Here is a 20,624-nt window from a genome sequence, read left to right on the forward strand (position 1 = left end):
GATACCAGTGGTTTAAGAGGAAGAAACATTGATACCAGTGGTTTAACAGGAAGAAACATTGATACCAGTGGTTTTAACAGGAAGAAACATTTATACCAGTGGTTTAAGAGGAAGAAACATTGATACCAGTGGTTTAACAGGAGAAGCATTGATACCAGTGGTTTAATAGGAAGAAACAATGATACCAGTGGTTTAACAGGAAGAAACATTGATACCAGTGGTTTAACAGGAAGAAACATTGATACCAGTGGTTTAACAGGAAGAAACATTGATACCAGTGGTTTAAGAAGGACAGGAAAACATTGATACCAGTGGTTTAAGAGGAAGAAACATTGATACCAGATGGTTTAACAGGAAGAAGCATTGATACCAGTGGTTTAATAGGAAGAAACATTGATACCAGTGGTTTAATAGGAAGAAACATTGATACCAGTGGTTTAACAGGAAGAAACATTGATACCAGTGGTTTAACAGGAAGAAACATTTATACCAGTGGTTTAAGAGGAAGAAGCATTGATACCAGTGGTTTAACAGGAAGAAACATTGATACCGGTGGTTTAAGAGGAAGAAACATTGATAACAGTGGTTTAACAGGAAGAAACATTGATACCAGTGGTTTAACAGGAAGAAACATTGATACCAGTGGTTTAACAGGAAGAAGCATTTATACCAGTGGTTTAACAGGAAGAAACATAGATTCCAGTGGTTTAAAAGGAAGAAACATTTATACCAGTGGTTTAACAGGAAGAAACAATGATACCAATGGTTTAACAGGAGGAAGCATTGATACCAGTGGTTTAACAGGAAGAAACAATGATACCAGTGGTTTAACAGGAAGAAACAATGATACCAGTGGTTTAACAGGAAGAAACAATGATACCAGTGGTTTAACACTAAGTGTCAATACAATGAAGGATTCAGAAACAAGTGACAAGAGATCATATGCCGCCTTGAGATCACGTAATGTCGAGGCAACTGACATAAAATCCATCATCAGGGAGGAAGGGTTGGTAGGTGCAGGTGATAGTGGTGGCAACAAAGAAAGAATAATACGTGAAAATTTCTTCGGAAGGCCAGTCCCCATGCCAAGAACAGCAGAGAGAATAAGCCATCACTTTGAGGAACCCCGAGACATCCGCCAAAACTGGACCTCTATGTTGAACGAGATCTTAGGAGATGGTGAAAACTTTTTAGACGCTGGTATAGATTACGGAGATATAGAAAGGGTCCAGAGATACGCTAGCACAAAACGTCAAAGGAAAGGAAATAATGATAAGAAGAAGAAAAAGAAAAAGAAAAAAAAATGTAAGAAGAATCCGTGGAAAGCTACAGGCAAACCTTGTATAGTTCAGGACATCATCACCCCTGCCACAACTTTCTTCAACATCGATACTTTCTTGACGCATCTTTTCAACAGCGTGTGTGACCTTGACCCAGCGAATGTACTCATGAAAATAGTAAATTCCAGCAGTACCAATTCTAGATATATCAACTCAATCCCTGTGGCCAGATGTAACGAAACACTAATTGGGTGCAGCTTTGGTGAGCACCGTGGGATAGTTCAAGAATACAAGGAAAGAAACGCCGAGATCAACATTATCAGTTCCATTAACAGTTCAAAATCTGGTGTTCTCCGTTTAGTGTATAGAGATGCTAAAAGCTGTACATGTACTTCAGATGTTACAAGAGAACCTGAACACTATCCGAAAGTACTCAACGTGACAGTAATATTCGAGGGTAAGGAGACACAAGTGAAAAAGGAATGTTACCAACACCTAGTGCTTGACTGACACGATCCACGCCCTTCACAGTCATGGCGACTACGGAGATCATTAGCATCTTTTAAAACATGTAAAACGAACGATCTAAACCTAACATAACCTGCTTAACCTCATCTAACTTAACTACATTAATAAATCCTTAGGTTAGGTTATGTCAGGTCAGGTCAATAGGTTTGGTTAGGTTCTATTTGCTTTGATTCGAATTTTGAATTATCATTCTTGCTTTCTTTCCGATAAACCTCATTAGAGATGTGGGCTTTAACTTACTTAGTTATATCATATCTTAAATTATGGATTCCCGAAATTCAAATTCGGAGAAAATTATATACTGTAAACAGGCCAACTAAACCTAACCATCTTGACACACGTTTTACTTAAGTTAGTAAGGTTAACCAAGACTGGTTATGTTTGGTTGGTTCGTTTTTCTTATTAAAATTTTAATATATTATAACAGCCGCCAAGATGACCCTACAACACAAACTATAACAATCTTTATCATCATCTACGCTCTCCTACCACCAACTCTATGTCAATATACTCTTCTTTACCCCAAAACATATTTCTTTCAATAACTTATTAAGATCTGAAAACATCTAAAAGAATCGTTATTCCTGTGAGTCTCCTGTCAGGTGCTTTTTGTGACACTCAGTCAGCCAATTTACTCTCGCTGTTAGAAATTCGCTCTATGAATATTCTTCCTTGGTAAAGATGTAAAAATATTCCCCTTAAGAGCAATATAATATAATGCTTCATTAAATATATTGCACTGCAAAACACAATTTTTCAACCATAGTATAAGTAAATTTATACATCTTAGTTACCGTATCTATAAAAATATTTTATGTAACTTTATATCAAACTTATTTGTTAAATGTTGTGAAAAAAATAAATGTATATATACTAGTATATTCCGAAATACTGTATAGATTTGTTATTATGAATTGTTAGATACATTTCGAGAATAGATTAGGATAGGTGTTGTCTAATAGTATGACGAGTGAGGTGACGTGTATTGGTAAAGATAAGAATTATATTAGTTACAGCAATAATAGTAATACAATACATGTTTATTATTATTACCGCCTCTGCTAATATACCGCCACGATTGCTTCTACTGACTATACTACTATAATTTGTGATTGGTTTATAGCTGTATTTTCACTAGTTCTGTATTATCACTATCACTGCCTTGCATCAGCGTTATGTAACATGAGCCATTATTCCTGTAATTATTGTGTAGGCATTTGAAGACTGTAGCCTATCCTACTGTAGATAGTAGATACTATCATGAAAATAAACTGGTACCTGATGATTTCTCCCCTTATCATTACACTTTTAGATTAAGTAAGTGTATATTACTCAAATTAATTACATGTTTGTCATGAATATGTGTACACACAGCTAAATAAAGTACTAAACTATAAAATCAACTTACTGAGATCACGGAACAACCTTGTAAAGCAATGCCAGCACGGTTTTATGCCTGGACGGCTGACACTCTTGCTTTACACTTTCCCTTATCCTCTTCGTTACTGTTACTGTTACTGTTAGCTGCTTGGGCGGTCGGTCACGTCTCTGTTCCTCATTGTTGGCAAATACTGGGCATGTATCTGTTGTATACCTGCGCCAGTTTGGGTCTTGAATGAACTCACACTCGGTGCGGCCACAACACTAGCATCGTTATTACAACAATTCACAACTGTCACTCCGAAACAGTTTTGAAAATTTCTGAACTTGTAGTTTCTTCTACCTTGAGCTGTGACTTATAGAGCAGTGGGCATCCGCCAGCTCCAGGTATGAACACTCGAGTAAATAATGTCCTCTGAGGTGGTTTCTATTAAGTCACCCCTTGCCCGCCTATAGTCTAAGCTGGGCAACTACAGGCGTTCGATCGATCGATGGATGGAGTAAAGTATGAAGAAATCTTGATGCAGGTGCGTAGATTGGTGGTACGGGAACTGGACTTGAAGAATAATGGTGGAATTTGGAGGGACTTGGGGTTGGTGGATAGTGCAGAAGAAAAGCGAGGAAATTGGAAAATAGTAGTAGAATGCTAGGTCTTGGGGCTCAACCCAAGTGCTTCTGTTATCTCATGTTTGTGTTTCAGCTAATTTTCTAATCTCTCTGGGTTCCTGAGGTGCAGTAGTGCAAGCACCAGGCTGGTGGTCCTCCTTTGGACGTTTTCAATCAACTAGCAGTTTCTAGCATACCTCGGGTACCAGACGTGGTGACAGTACCTAGGGCGGGAAAACACCCCACCTTCTTATGAAACGTATATAAGATTAGTTGCTAGGGTTAACATCCACACTTCAGGATGCAGGCCGTCCTGTGACATTCCTATGGATACCCAGTCATGTCGGTATCTTGGGGAATGAGGCAGCAGATGGCCTTGCCAAGACTGGCTGCAACAAGGCCACACCTGACTACGTTGTTCCTCGAACACTTTTACAGCTTAGGACCCAAATTCGCCGCAAACAAAGAGAAGCTCGGGAAGCAGCCATCCCCCTGGACTCCCCGCCCACCTGGTACGATGTCCGTAAACTTCCTGACCTCTCGTATGTCTATGGGAAAGGGTCGCGGAAAGGGAACGTGATTGCTGCCCGTATCATCATTGGGTATGACTTTGTTTGGGAGATTGGTATCCCCGCATCCCCTGAGCAACGCTCTTGTGCATTATGCAGAAGACCCGACAGCCGCACCCTTATCCACTACCTCCTAAGATGTCCACACACACAACGCTTCCCCATACTGGCCAGATATTATGTAAATAACATTGATTATGTGTTAAAGGAATATCCTTCCTTCCTTAGGCTTTAGTAAGCCCCTTTATAATATTTATACCGTATATACTTGTCACACTTGCCAGATGCTTCTGGTGTTATTGTACAGGGGTACCTAGTGACAGCACTAGGATCCCGCTTCCTCTATCAAGGAATAAACAATTGAAATTGAATTGATTAGTTGCTTGATTCATCTTTTTCATTGTTAATAATTTCCAGTCATAAGAACATAAGAATGGAGGAAACTGCAGCGGGCCTATTGACCCATACTGGGGATCTTTGGCTCATTCCAGCATCATTACAATAATATCTTAAATGTTCTGAGAGCTGAGTTCACCAACTGTCAAAGTAATTTATCATAAAGGGCACAAGGTCAGGATCAATTTTCATATAATTTTCACATGGCAATTTCTGACACAAGGACTTGCAATTCCTGTAGACTTTGGAAAATGAAACTAGAGAAAACTATATAACTATTTAACTTGCAGTTCGCTAAGCTATCATGCAGAACGAATAAAAGAAAATACTTCTTCACATAGAGGCTGGTAGACCTATGGAACGGTCTACCAGCCCTAACTGTGGAATCAAGAACATGCATTGGTCTTCAAAATAGCCCTTATATAATATTATCAAGAACAATGGAGGGATCTTATACAGGCCACTGGCTCCCTTCACCCATTTTGGTCACCAACCTGTAGGTGGGGAGGCCGTAAAGTAATTTATCTATTATGATCCTCAATACAGTTTAAACTTATAACACAGCGGGTGAAGGCTCGGTTGTTTACATCACCAGCTGATCTAATCTGGTGGTTAGTTTCGTCTGCTGGTGAAGAGTCGTGACGGTACACTGATAACTGGTCACTAAGTAAGGTAATTATGGTAGTGTACACCTGCTGATGAAGACAGTGAAGGGATAATTGTTATGGCTGATACAGTATTAACTGTTTAGAACTTTACGTAAGAAAGATCGAAGTGAGGGCATCTACTGTACTGTGTAGCTAATGTTAACTACCGAACTACGTAAACTTTGGGACAGTAATCCCGAGTTGGTAATTATATAGGACTAACCCGCGAGCGAAATTGATTGAAAACAATTATAAAAATGCCGGATTTTAATTGTTACAGTAGACTGTTGTAGTTTGTGTCAATGTGTTAAAAATTAATATTTTTAAAATAAACGCTACTTAACATTCGTGGGTATGAAGACCAGACCAGACCAAACAAACCTACCTAACTTCCCTGGTATATTAAAGAGAAAGAACTTACTGTGATGGGTGAAATTTGAGGCATTTACTGGACGCCAGATGATACGGCCGCATCGGCGCTATGCAGCCCTGGCGGGTTAGTCCTATATATTAACCTCCGAGTTACCTAACAACTTGATAAACTGACCTCCATTCTTGTGCAAATTAGCAGTTTGTTTAAGATACAAAAAATATTTTTTTTGCAAAATCTGCTAATTTGCACAAGAAATGGAGGTCAGATTTGAGTAAAACACACAATAAACACCAAATAAACCTATTCTCGTACCAAAACCTGAGGAGAGCTAATAGACGAATATTTACCGAGTTAGGTAAGGTTCGGTAGGTTTGTTTGGTTAGGTTGATGAGGTCTGTTTTTCATACCCACTAAGGTTAGGTTAGGTTTAATTTAGAGATAACCACTTTTTAACACATTTGCACGGACTACAACAGTGTCCACTATATAAAAAAAAGTAAAATTGCAACATTTTTAAAATCGTTTTCTATGAAAAGTCGGCCGCGGGTCAGTCGTCAATAATTACCAGAATTACACTGATGGTTTTTTGTTTATACTGTAGATTTTCCTGTAAAATAAGGTTACACAATGTTTGAGGTTGAACTGTTGACAAACACTTCTCAGTGAACCAACCAAATGCTGAGTGACAGAATCCTTCGCAGTAACCTTAACATACAATATGAAATAAGCACTCCATCCTACTTAACCTAATCAAACCTCACCAACCTAACTTAACCTGTCTTAACTTAACCTACCTAGCTTAACCTAGCCTGTCTAACTTAATTTAACCTACCTAACTTAACCTAGCCTGTTTAACTTAATTTAACCTACCCAACTTACCTAACTTGCTTAACATAGCCGAACCTAACCTTCAGTTGTTTGTGTGTACAGTTGTACCCCGCTTAACGCGGTTTCACTTAACGTGATTTCTCGTATACGCGGTGCCTCGCCAGAACCGAACTTTCACTTAACGTGGTTCATCTACTCATATACGCGGGAAGCGGCGCTGGCACGATGCGCACAAGGTCGCCCAGTCATCAAAACATTACCGAGTTCTTCACCCGCCACCCACCACAGCCGGCCCAAGTCAGTGATAGTGATAATGATAGTGAGGATATGGACTTATATGGACTTTGAGGGGTTTGACAAAGAGGCCCTGCAAGCCTCTGTGGTGGATAGTGAAACAATTGATACAAGTGATACAGGTGAGGGCCAATAATCTGCCCTCTGCCTCGGAACCAACCCCCCCATCCCCATGTGCCCAGCCATCTTTTCTACTAATGTAAGTGTTAAAAAACCTAATATTATTGATATTTCTCTTAATTATTAATTGTGTGTGCATACCATCATAAAGTTAAGATAATATTTTTACTACAACATAGTTGTGTGTCGTCAAAAAAAGGAGTTTGGGGGTCCGGCCAGTCTCTATTGGAATTAATCCCATATGTTCTGTTGTTCACTTAACACGGTACCCTGTGGGTTCAATTGACCGCGTTAAGCGGGGTACAACTGTATATAAAAAACAATGCTGGGACGTGTTTGGATGTGTTGCCAAACTAACATTATGAAAATTGCAAATCCTTGTTGTCCACTGTTTGGATTATCCTAAGATAATAATATATATTAAAATTGTCAATAAAAATAATTTCACAATGGAATTTGTTTTAAGGTCTGTGAAATATTCCGGCCATCTCAAGAACAGCTGAAGCATAAAGAGTGATAGCACACAGCTTTGTCTGAGTGTACAACAGAAAGAGAAGGGACTGATGCCCGTTTTTGCTTGGAACTTTTGAACTGCTGATTTTTTTCCTCAACACAAGAGCATTTTAACATACCAATGTTACCATAGAAAGGTTAATGAATGAAATTAGGTTTACCTTTTAATTTATCTTTTTTTAAGGATGGGTAAGGTAATGTCTGCTATGAGTAGACGGGCCACCAAACCTCTCCGAGAATTCAACCTGGAGACTCGGGTGATGAAAGAGATAACCAAGGAGAGGCGTCCTGCAGCACCTTGGCACGAGTCAACTGCTAAGCTTATCCAACAGTCCGTGCAGGGTAACTATTGTACTGACTCTGTCCTTGCTGTAACACTTCATGCTTGACCACTAATTTTATACTTCATCAGTGTTTATGGTCTGTAATACACAAAATTGTTTCTTTACTCGAGGGCTTTTAAGTGAGGTTGTTTTCAGAATGTCTTTGTGATGCAGCAGAACTTTTAAACACTCTGATTGGTTGTGTACAGTATAGTTAATTCTTTTCATTAACAAACACATAATAACCCGGATGTGTAGCGTAAATAATCTTCCAGTCAGGTTCTAAGATAATGATCCCAGATGAAGCAGTCTGTGACCAACACTCCTCAAGGTAGAAATCTAATGAGAGTTAAGAGGTGAAGTTGGTCAGGTTCTCTTAGTGGGTAGTAAAGTTATCTTTTATTATTAATCCTGATGTTTGCAGCTCAGCCAGAAGAGATGACGAGGCAGCTGGAGGAACGAGACGACCACTTGTTAGACAGACTCAAGAAGGTGTACGTGCAGTCTGTGGATCCTGAGGTGAGTGTGTGAGCCATTGGTGGTACAGCAGTCATGTGTGTATCTCACCAGTTTGTCCTGGGTTCAGGTGTTATCCAGTGTGATACTATCAAACATGGCAGGTTTTCTCTGGGTACTACAGTTTCCTCCTGTAATAACACTGGTCAATGAAGGTCATAACAGTCACAAAGAACAGTTGTGACTGGGATTTAATGACATGCATATTTGGGATAGTATTGCATAGTATTTACATACTAATACACATTTGTAATCCACAGCCACAGACACAGCCACAAATACCAGAGAACCTTGATCGACCGCTGCCCACAGATCGTACAGTTCTACCTGACCTGGACTTTGGCTTTTACGAGCCAAAGGTAAGCTTCCAGCTGTCTATATAAGTGATGCTTTATTTAAAAAATAAAGTAACTCAGCCATAGCCATCCCCATGGCTGGTTTGGATTTAATTAATTTGACAGTTATTTAAGGCTATTTGTGGACCCAATGAAGTATGTGTGTGTGGAGGAGGGAGAGAAAAAGTTTGTGCGGGGGAGGAAAAAGACTTTATGAAGAGGGGAAGGAAGACTTTGTGTGTGAAGGAGGGGGTGGAAGACTTGTGTTATTGTCATGTGATGAACTTTTTTTTTTATGGGGAATAGCCCACCTGGGCACAGGTCATCGACCCACAATGGGGCCTAGGGGGTGAAAAAATAAGAGTTAAAAGAAATTATAAATAGAAAAGAAAAAGGTTATATTAATCTACACCACGAAGATGCCAGAAAACCAGCTTTTTAAAGTGATAGATTGTAAGAGTATGGAAACACAGAAGGTAGAGCATTCCACAGTTTGGCTGTGTGAGGAAAGAAGGATGTACTATAACGGGTTATTGTAGTGTGACCAACAGGCACAGAGAAACGGTGGGCACCGCAGGCAAGACAAGTATTATGAACCCACGGCCTTGCCGGCGGTACATAGGATGCCAAATCCACCGAACATTACCCATTAAAGTACCTGTAAAAGAGAGAGTGAAGCAACATTGCAGTGAAGAGGACGAGAAGAAAGATTATCAACTAAAGGAGGAGAGTTAATAAGATGAAAAGCCTATGATTCCACCCTATCAAACAGTTGGACAGAAGAAGAGCCACCCCAGATATGAGAGCAGTACTCCAAGTTAGGACGAATGAATCCTTTATAAACTTGAAGCAACTGCTCAGGAGTGAAGTAGCTATGGCATCTGTACAACATTCCCAGCATTTGGGAGGCAGCTTTAGCAATGTTGAGGATGTGTTGCTTCCATGACAGATTGGAGGAAATGGTGAGGTCTAGCATATCTATTTTAGAATTTGGCAGAATGATTGCATCCTGAAATGTGATTGGTGGGATATCATCTAATTTGGAAAGTGTAATTAGTAAATACTTAGTTTTATTACTATTGAATTTAACCAAGTTTCTACCTCCTCATTTGGAGATACTGCACAGATCCACATTGATAGATGTAATGATACCAGCTCTAGAAACAGATCTGGTTTGAGAATTAGGGGGAAGGGGAAAATGTGAAGAAGAGTGAAGAGTAGAATCATTAGTTGCAGTGTGAAGTAAATCTTTGGTAAAAAGGAGGAAGAGAGTTGATGAAAGAACAGAACCCTGTGGGGTACCAGTATTGGTAGATAAAGAGCGAGAGATCGATTCCTTAACAATAACAGCCATTTATCAGTTCTCAACGAAGCTAGAAATTAGAGAAAGTGGGGGAGAGAAATCATAAGAGGGAAGTTCAGAAAGCTTTGGAGATGTCGAGGGCCATGATGAAAGTTTCCCAATAATCCCTAAGAGAGGATGACCAAAGATGGGTGCAGTAAAGGTATGTAAGCATGTTTGTGTGTGTGTAAATTATAATAAAGGTAATTTTTTGTGCAGTCTGTACCTTATGGGAAGATAACGCTGAGAGACGCTGTGGATGCCATCTCAAAGCACCAACAAGACCCTGAACTATGGACGCCCAAGAAAATCTCCTATGAATTCAAGTTAGACACAGGCTTGACAGGTAAAACACAAATTCACACCTCTCAATTATTTTTTAACTTTAGGATAAAAAAAAATAATTCCTTTGTGATTTTTTGAATTTGCAAAAGTAAATAACATTTTGTAAACGATAATTTTTTTAAGTGGTCATAAAAACACAGCACAGCTTTCCAGGAGATTGTTTCATACTACATACTTCTCTCCCATTGTCATTACCACTTTTCCAGGATCGATGCTACACACTTCTCTATCGTCATCAGTACCACTCTTCTCAGTTCCCCAGACTCGCATACTTCTTCTCCAACAGTCTACATTTGCTGTTAAGGATGGAACTTGCGGCCCATTGTGTCATCTCCTTGTGCGCTATACAATACTACATTCAGAGCTCCAAGTGTTCTTCTTCCTTGCATTATTCTATTGTATTATCTACTTGCTTATCTATTTCTCTCCTAAAACTCAAAGTCATAATCTCTGGGTGTTTGCCATCCATAACTCTGTAATGTTGTAGTGGAACGTATTCCTCTCATGTGACAGTCTACATTCTTTGTCATCATCGTGTTTCTGTATCGACCCACAGTTACTCATTTGTTTCTTACACTTCCTGTATCACTCCGCCCATGATGGCATTAAATAACCGTTTATATCAGATCACTCGCTCACATTACCATTTTATATCACATCACTGTACTCTCCCATATAGTCTGTTATAGAGTGGTTTCACATTTGATGGACCTTGATATAATGGACTACTCTCCCATATAGTCCGTTATATAGAGGTTTCACATCTAGCGGACCTTGATATAATGGACTGTACTCTCCCATAAACCTGTTAAATAGAGGTCTTGCTGTACTGATTTTATATTTCAGAAAAAGTTCTTCATCACTTCCGCACCTTTGTACTGATTGTCCCTGGAGACCCCAAGACAACCAGAGTTACCAGCGAGATGTTACAGAACCTCTCGCTCTCTGCTCCTGATACTCTTAGGGAACTGACCAGTAGTAAGAGTGAAGAGAGGAATAATGTGAATAAGAAGAGTTGATGATTATTGTTGGCACTGTAATTGTGTTATTAATAAGGTACAGTACTGTATGGTGTTATAGGGATAATAAAGAGATTGGTGGATCAGTGACTGTAACAAGAAGAGGATTTATTTAACTTATACTATACTGTACTCTAGCCACATGTTTGTTAAGTGCAGCTGTCAGATACAAAAAAAAATCATAGTACAGTACATAAATGATTATGTTTAACTTCCACATGATTCAGTAGCCAGTGATAAGTAATTGACAATGTATGGTAAACCCTCTCAATACCAGATTAATTCATGCCAACCTTGTCCCTTATTGAGAGGATTCCTTTGATGGGAGGGTTTCATTTTTTGCCTAATTGTATATATAAAAATTTTACACATAATTTCCGAGTATCACAATGCTCGGCTTATACAGTACACTTGAGTATGAGGAATCCAAATAGCTTGCTCTCAGAGTTTCTGTATCAAGTTTTAACAGTTTCCACCATTAATTTGACATTAAGCACTTTGTTCTCTTCTTTCACTGCTGTATCAGTACCATCACTTGTGTGTTTGTTTAGACACATTTAAGAGCAGTGCACCTGGTTATTAGCAGTGTTCCCATTACCAGATCCTATCAGCTGTGTCCACTACTTATACCAGACCAAAAGTGTCCCTTATTGGGAATATCCCTGAGTAAGAAGCCCCTTTTTGAGAGGGTTCACTGTAGTTACACTTTTTATGAGCATAAATTTAATATGTTAAGGGTAAAGTAGTCCACAGAAATTCCAGGAGAGGTACCGTATGTGTTGATGGAACTTGCTATTTAGGACAAGAACATCAGTAACATGTATATCTCAATACTGTATCCTGGATTCAATTCCTGGCCTGGGACAGATGTGAGAAGAATGTTACCAGTGTGATCCTACCGGATTTTGCACATTTTTTTTCTGGGTACTCAAGTTTCCTCCTGTACAGTATAAACACTGGACACTACAGGTCATAACAAAGAATAGATCAACCACCTGAATGGCTAGTAAGTGTTTAAGGGGGAATGGAAATGTGTATGAGTGATGAGCAAATTTGTACAAAGAGATGGTTAACTTATGGGGAGTAATACTAAGTTACTGTGATCACCGTCCACCATCACTCTTCATTTGTTCTGAAGATCAGTAACTGCACAGAACAGTTGCCAAATGATTTTCTTTTGTGAATACAGAAGGATCATAAGGTTCAATGGTGTACAAGATCACAACAGTACTGTTCACTTCTCACATACTGTGCTCACTTGTGTGTCGTAAATGTTGACATACAGAACTTGGACCTAAATGTTTTAGTCTTTCTTTTTTTATAGTTTCTTGAGTACCTTTATATTCATATTTATTGTTGCCTAGTTTTGTAAAAAATGTAATTAATGAATTTATATATAATGATGTAAATAGTTTTTAAATAAAGAATTTTCTTAATAATATTAATTTTATCAAGCAAAGGCTCTGATCATCCTATGGAGGGTGAACCACAGTCAAGGACACGGCTCATCTAAATCTTCTGTATACAGTTATATGTTTCATGACGTGTGGCATTAAATAATTTTGGTTCTATTCACACAGTTTGCCTCCACTCCTGCAAGTCATGAAGTACAACATAATTGACACACTACCCTCACCAGAACGACCTTGATAACTGAATTTATTACCCAATTTCTTTCATTCAAGAAACAAAAGCCCGAATCTCAACAAGCATTGTTAGAGATGACACAACACTTCTTTCTTATTCCAAAATAATAGAGCATTTGCAATGTTCACATTTTGATGAAAATTTTTTTTATCTTGAACAATACCCCAGTAATATATGTGGACATGCTAGCTTCTGACAACACCATATTGCCTGTTTACACAAGTATGGGATGTTTTATAGACAAGAAAACTTTAATATTTACCAGCAATTGTTCCACACACACACACTAACACTCCCAGCGACTGTTCCACACACACACTAACACTCCCAGCGACTGTTCCACTCACACTAACACTCCCAGCGACTGTTCCACACACACTCTAACACTCCCAGCAATTGTTCCACACACTAACACTCCCAACGACTGTTCCACACACACTCTAACACCACACTGTTCCACACACACTAACACCCCATTACTACTAGACTGTTCCACACACTAACACTCCCAGCGACTGTTCCACACACACACACTAACACTCCCAGCTTACTCCACACACACACACACACACCAACACTCCCAGACTGTTCACACACACACTAATACCCTGCAACTGTTCCACACACACTAACACTCCCTGCAACTGTTTCACATACTAGTACTAACAATACCTGCAACTGTTCACACACACCTAACACTCCCAAGCGACTGTTCCACACACACTTCAGCAACTGTTCCACACACATACTAACACTCAACAACTGTTCCACACACACACATAACACTCCCAGCAACTGTTCCACACACTAACACTCCTGCAACTGTTCCACACACACATACTAACCTCCCAACAACATTCCACTAACACTCCCATACTGTTCCGCACACACCAACACTCCCAGCTGACTGTTCCACACACACCAACACTCCCAGCGACTGTTCCACACACATACTAACACCCTGCAACTGTTCACACACACTAACACCCCCAGCTACTGTTCCACACTAACATTCCCAGCAACTGTTCCACACACACATACTAACACTCCCTGCAACTGTTCCACAGACACATACTAACACTCCCTGCAACTGTTCCACACACATACTAACACTCCCTAACTGTTCCACACACACACTAACACCCTAGCTACTGTTCACACACACTAACACTCCCTGCAACTGTTCCACACACACTAACACTCCCTGCAACTGTTCCACTCACACTAACACTCCCTGCAACTGTTCCACACACACTAACACTCCCTGCAACTGTTCCACACACACTAACACTCCCTGCAACTGTTCCACACACACTAACACTCCCTGCAACTGTTCCACACATACTAACACTCCCTGCAACTGTTCCACACACACTAACACTCCCTGCAACTGTTCCACTCACACTAACATTCCCTGCAACTGTTCCACACACACTAACACTCCCTGTGGCTGTTCCACATACACCAACACTCCCAGCGACTGGTACAGTGGTCCCCTGGTTAACGGGCACAAATCGTTCCAGAAGGTTGCTCGTTAACCGAAAAACTCGTTAACAGAAACCATTGTTTCAATGGGTTTTTGGGTAATTGGTTCCAGCTCACCAAAAATTGCCTAAAATCAACAAAAAAGGTAGTAAAGTACACTTACTTTGAGGTGTGTATGTAGAAGGCTCCTGGATGATGATGATGGGAATTAGAATGGGGGTGGTGGAGAAGGGAGAAGAGAAGGCATTGGGGTGGAAGAGAAGTCACCCCATGGCGCCATTTCACCAATAAAATTTTAGTTCTCTTGGTGTAATTCAAGATTATTTTCTTTAAATCAACACTGCACTGCATTATATATTGTCAATATGTAAAATAAATTTCAAATTAACCAATAATTTGCTTGGAAACAGAAAAAAAGTGTTTAGTTGAAGAGAGTCTGAAGCAAGATGTTACCTCCAACGAAAAGACACGGAGACTGACGCCAGTATGTGTGTTGACAGGCTGTTTGGCACGCAAAAATCTAGCTTCCTATACTACTTCAATTATGTTCAATAATTGTTAAAATGACAAAAAAATTTAATATAAAACTTTTAAAATTATTGAATAGTACAAACTTCTTGATATTTACTAAAATAGTTAGGAATTTAAGCCCTAAAACCGATTACTGTATTGGCGGACTACTACTACAGCTGGTGGACCGCCAAATGCAAGGGAAAACATGTGGAGGGGTGCTCGTTAAGAATCTTATGGAAGGTAAATCGTTAACCAAGGCGCTCGTTAACCGAGTGATCACTGTACATTAAATTATTTTTCATAGATGACCCAACCAAAATTACCTAACCATCTGATCCTGGGATGGAATTACAGGTACTGTACTTGTACATTATTTTAGGTCAGGTTAGGTTTGGTAAGCTATGGAAAGGTTGATGGGAATTGTTCAATAAATTTTAGTACAGTGATCCTGTAGTGGACGTCTCCCCTACAAACTGCGTATCGCATTCCAATGTGCCGCCTTCCCTAGCAACTAACCAGATGTTACCGTATCTTAGCAACGGAACCAGTCACCGGCGACTTTCTGGGTTTTCCCAACATGACTCATGGCGGCTGCTGCGGGGTATATAAGCTCTGTCTCTCCATTGAGATTCATTCTGACCATTCTTCTTGAACAAGCAACACCTCCTCCGGCGCTGCCTGGCAGCCTTCGCTTCTCCTCGCCTGCCTGGCGGTCCTCTCTCCCACCAGCGAGCATGGCGACCCACCAGCTGTCCTTCTCTGAGCTTTCTCACCAACCAACTCTCATTCTGCCCATCTTCCTGAACAAGCAACACCTCCAGCACCAGACTGTCTATCATATAACTTATATTATACAAGAAAACCACATTAGAGTTTCCTTCCATCCTGAGTGCTAGACAACATTAATATCTCGATACCCCTACAATCCCTTGGTTAACGAGTTACATCCCATAAGATTCTTAACTTCAGTTAACGAGCAATGCCTTGGTTAACGAGTTTCTTAAGAGCCGACCTCAACATGTTTTCGCTTGCACTTGGCGGGCAACCAGCTGTAGTATTAGTCCACCAATACAGTAATCGGTTCTAGGGCTTAGATTCCTTACTATTTTAGTAAATACAGTGACCCCTCCGTTAACGAACTCAATCCGTTCCAGAAGGTCGTTCGTTAACCGAAACCATTGTTTCAATGGGTTTTTGGGTAATTGGTTCCAGCTCACCGAAAATTTCCTAAATTCAACAAAAATGGTAGAAAAGTTCACTTACTTTGAGGTGTGTATGTAGAAGGCTCCTGGATGATGATGATGATGATGGGATTTAGAATGGTGGTGGAGGAGAAGGGAGAAGAGAAGGCATTGGGGTGGAAGAGAAGTCACCCCATGGCGCCATTTCACCCATAAAATTTTAGCTCTCTTGGTGTAATTCAAGATTATTTTCTTTAAATCAACACTGCACTGCATTATATATTGTCAATATGTAAAATATATTTCAAAATGACCAATAATTTGCTTGGAAACACAGAAAAAAAGCATTTAGTTGAAGAGAGTCTCAAGCAAGATGTTACCTCCAGTGAAAACAGAGAGAGACTAACGCCTGTTTGCTGTGTTAAGAGGCTGGATGCAGTGCATTAAACAAGTCACTTTACCTTCAATTATGTTCAATAATATAATTGTTAAAATAACTAAAAAATTGAATATTAAACTTTTAAAATTATTGAATAGTATAAACTTCTTGATATTTACTAAAATAGTAAGGAATTTAAGCCCTAGAACCGATTAATGTATTGGTGGACTGATACTAAAGCTGGTTGCCCGGAAGGTGCAAGCGAAAACATGTTGAGGTCGGTTCGTAAGAACTTCGTTAACCGAATCTTTTTTCGTTAACCGAATTGAAGATCCTTATGGAAGGCAGTTCGTTAATCGAAATTACGTTAACCGAGGTGTTCGTTAAACGAGGGGTCACTGTATCAATTAGTTTATACTATTCAATAATTTTAAAAGTTTAATATAAAATTTTTTAGTCATTTTAACAATTATTGAACATAATTGAAGGTAAAGTCACTAGTTTTATGCGCGTCATCCAGCCTTTTAACACACCAAACAAGTGTTAGTCTCTCTCTGTTTTCAGTGGAGGTAACATCTTGCTTGAGACTCTTTTCAACTAAACGCTTTTTTCTGTGTTTCCAAGCAAATTATTGGTCATTTTGAAATTTATTTTACATATTGACAATATATAGCGCAGTGCAGTGTTATTTTAAAGAAAATATTTTTTATTTACAGCTAGTTTAACTTTAAAAAACACGTGTTGACATTGTTTGAATCCAGAATGGGGCCTAAGAGATCAAGAAAAGCGATTTCAATTCGACCCAAGCAGGAAATTATAAAAAAAAAACATGAACAAGGCATTAGAACAAATGCGCTATGCAAAGAATATGGCATGTCGACATCAACTGTGTCGACAATTCTTGCACAGAAAGACAAATTTAAAGAAGTGAAAGTGAGAGACAAATCTACCAGAGTGTTTAAAAGTAGATCCCTAATTGCAGAAACTGAGAGGTTACTTCTCATCTGGATTAGGGAAAAACAGATGAAAGGTGATTCAGTTTCTACTGAATTCATTTGTGAAAGAGCCAGGGAGATTTACGAACATTTAAAGACATATCAACCTGGTTCTTCAGGCACAGAATTTGAAGATTTTCGGGCCAGCAAAGGCTGGTTCGAAAAGAAGTGACATTTTCAGTGTTGTTAGGCATGATGAAGCTACTAGTGCTGATAAGGAAGGGGCAGCAAAGTTTTTAGTGGAGTTTAAAGAACTGATGGAAGAAGAAAATTATCTTCCTCAACAAGTATTCAATGTGGACGAAACTGGGCTGTTCTGGAAAAAGGTGCCCAAAAGAACATTCTTCACCAGAGATGAAGCCTCTTTACCTGGGCATAAACCCATGAAAGACCATCTCACTCTACTGCTTGGTGCCAATGCTTCAGGGGATTTCCAACTGAAGCCTATGCTTGTCTATCACTCTGAAAACCCCAGGGTGTTCAAGCAACAGAAAGTGGTAAGAACAAAGCTTGGAGTTTATTGGAAGTCCAACCGTAAGGCATGGGTGACAAGACAGCTCTTTAATGAATGAGCTGTTGATGTGTTTTGCCCTTCTGTCAAGAGCTACCTAACCACCAATAAACTCCCTTTAAAGGCTCTTCTCCTCATGGATAATGCTCCTGGTCATGACCCTGAACTTGCCAGAACTTTGTAGTATCAATTTGACTTTGTGAAAGTGTTGTTTTTGCCTCCCAACACTACATCAATCATACAGTCAATGGACCAGAATGTGACCAGCAACTTCAAAAAGTTGTACATGGAGAAAATGTTTAGGAGGTGTCATCAGGCAACTTCCAATGATCCTGAACTAACACTGAAACAGTTTTGGAAGACACAATTCAACATCCTGGAGGCTGTAAAATTGATTGTGTCATCATGGCAAGAAGTCTCCACTAGATCCCTCAATTCTTCATGAAAAGCACTGTGGTCATCAGTAGTCCATGATTTTGAGGGATTTGAGGAAGAAACAGAGTTGGACCAGGAGATTGTGTCCATTGGTCAGTCATTGGGCCTTGAAGTGGAAGAGGATGATGTCGAAGAGCTTGTGATGTCTCATGAGGAGGAACTTACTCCTGATGACTTGAAGCAACTGGATGAGATGTTAGAGGCTGACAGTGGTGAGGAGGAAATTGAAAGTGATGACCATATGTCAACTGATGAGTTGAAAGATGTGATTTACCACTGGGAGAAAATCAGGGAACTGGCTTCAAAGCACCCAGATGTGGAAAAAACTGAACTAACTTTGTGTCATGTTGAGGACTCGATGGTCTCCTTCTTTAAACATAAGTTAATGGTGAGGAGGAGATGCCCCACAGACCTCAATTGACACTTTCTTCAGTAAAAGGCAGAGGGAACAAGATGCTATCCCTCAGCCTTCCACTTCAAGGAGAGAGGATGATGCTAGCCCTCAGCCTTCCACTTCAAGAAGGAGAGAGGATGTTCATGGTGGAGAAAATGTCAGTCCAAAGGTTCCTGACGTTTTCATGGAAGGTGACTCACCTTCCAAGAAGCAGTAAAATGCTTCTCCTCCACCTCCACTTCCTTCTCTTCTCCCTTCTCCTCCTCCACCTCCCACTTCAAATTCACATCAGCATCATCATCCAGGAGCCTTCTACATACACACCTCAAGGTAAGTGTCAATTTCTAAAATTTTTGTTGAATTTGGGCAATTTTTGGTGAGCTGGAACCAATTACCCAAAGACCCATTGAAACAATGGTTTCAGTTAACGAGCAACCTGCTGGAACGGATTGTACTCATTAACCGAGGGACCACTGTACAGTGGTCCCTCGGTTAACGAACTGCCTCCCATAAGATTCTTAAATTCGGTTAACGAACAAAAATTCGGTTAATGAATTTCTTACGAACCGACCTCAACATGTTTTCGCTTGCACTGGCCGGTCAACCAGCTTTAGTATTAGTCCGCCAATACATTAATCGGTTCTAGGGCTTAAATTCCTTACTATTTTAGTAAATATCAAGAAGTTTATACTATTCAATAATTTTAAAAGTTTAATATTCAATTTTTTAGTCATTTTAAGAATTATTGAACATAATTGAAGGTAAAGTGACTAGTTTAATGCGCGGCATCCAGCCTCTTAACACAGCAAACAGGCGTTAGTCTCTCTCTGTTTTAACTGGAGGTAACATCTTGCTTGAGACTCTCTTCAACTAAACGCTTTTTTTCTGTGTTTCCAAGCAAATTATTGGTCATTTTGAAATATATTTTACATATTGACAATATATAATGCAGTGCAGTGTTGATTTAAAGAAAAGAATCTTGAAATACACCAAGATAACTAAAATTTTATGGGTGAAATGGTGCCATGGGGTGACTTCTCTTCCACCCCAATGCCTTCTCTTCTTCCTTCTCCTCCACCCCATTCTAATTCCCATCATCATCATCATCATCATCATCATCATCCAGGAGCCTTCTACATACACACCTCAAAGTAAGTGAACTTTTCTACCATTTTTGTTGAATTTAGGCAATTTTCGGTGAGCTGGAACCAATTACCCAAAAACCCATTGAAACAATAGTTTCGGTTAACGAACAACCTGCTGGAATGGATTGTGTTCATTAACCGAGGGACCACTGTACTGTATTCAGTAGGTCACTGGGAAACAGTTTTCAACAGCTGAAGGACAAACAAGATATCACCAGGTGGACGGAACATTTACAAGAACTCGGGAAAACAAAACCATGACAATTTAAAATTCTTCGCTTATTATGGGACATTTTTGAGGTAAGAAATTTTCTGCAATAGAAAAAATTCTAAGTTGCTACATACCATAGTTGCTTTTGTGGGTGACTACATCTTTTCCCTTTGACTGGTGCTGCTTCACTCATATCCCCACCACTACAAATATTGGTTTATACTGTACAAGTACCCCTCATTTAAAGATGTGGTTGCGTTCCTGAAAAGCTTAACATTAAGTGAAATTATCGCTAAATGAGGGGATAAGTGCGG

General features: G+C 39.6%; 2 protein-coding genes across 3 annotated transcripts; both read left to right on the top strand.

Moving 5' to 3' along the window:
* Window positions 1–153: 153 nt before the first annotated feature.
* Window positions 154–3,795, top strand: LOC121880253. The gene is made up of 2 exons (XM_042387408.1): window positions 154–277; window positions 343–3,795. Exon 2 carries the CDS (start codon window positions 909–911, stop codon window positions 1,788–1,790), a length of 882 nt encoding a protein of 293 aa, XP_042243342.1. The 5' UTR covers window positions 154–277; window positions 343–908; the 3' UTR covers window positions 1,791–3,795.
* A 1,489-nt stretch (window positions 3,796–5,284) lies between these two features.
* On the top strand, window positions 5,285–12,853 carry LOC121880254 (NADH dehydrogenase [ubiquinone] 1 alpha subcomplex assembly factor 4-like). 2 transcript variants are annotated; one of them, XM_042387409.1, is made up of 6 exons: window positions 5,285–5,431; window positions 7,719–7,876; window positions 8,282–8,376; window positions 8,634–8,732; window positions 10,270–10,396; window positions 11,242–12,853. In XM_042387409.1, the coding sequence occupies exons 2-6, from the start codon at window positions 7,720–7,722 to the stop codon at window positions 11,412–11,414; spliced, it is 651 nt and encodes a 216-aa protein (XP_042243343.1). In that variant the 5' UTR covers window positions 5,285–5,431; window position 7,719; the 3' UTR covers window positions 11,415–12,853. The 2 variants fall into 2 exon arrangements, with proteins under 2 accessions (XP_042243343.1, XP_042243344.1); XM_042387410.1 differs by lacking the exon at window positions 5,285–5,431 and adding an exon at window positions 5,512–5,533.
* The last annotated feature ends 7,771 nt before the right edge of the window (window positions 12,854–20,624 follow it).

Source organism: Homarus americanus, unplaced genomic scaffold, assembly GCF_018991925.1.
Source record: "Homarus americanus isolate GMGI-L3 unplaced genomic scaffold, GMGI_Hamer_2.0 scaffold14388, whole genome shotgun sequence".
NCBI lineage: Eukaryota > Metazoa > Arthropoda > Malacostraca > Decapoda > Nephropidae > Homarus > Homarus americanus.

Coding starts and splice junctions, on each gene's coding strand:
- LOC121880253 (XM_042387408.1), top strand. CDS start 909: ATGAAGGATTCAGAAACAAGTGACAAGAGATCATATGCCGCCTTGAGA.
- LOC121880254 (XM_042387409.1), top strand. CDS start 7,720: ATGGGTAAGGTAATGTCTGCTATGAGTAGACGGGCCACCAAACCTCTC. Junction 8,377..8,633: donor TGCAGTCTGTGGATCCTGAG/GTGAGTGTGTGA, acceptor TGTAATCCACAG/CCACAGACACAGCCACAAAT. Junction 8,733..10,269: donor TTGGCTTTTACGAGCCAAAG/GTAAGCTTCCAG, acceptor TTTTTTGTGCAG/TCTGTACCTTATGGGAAGAT.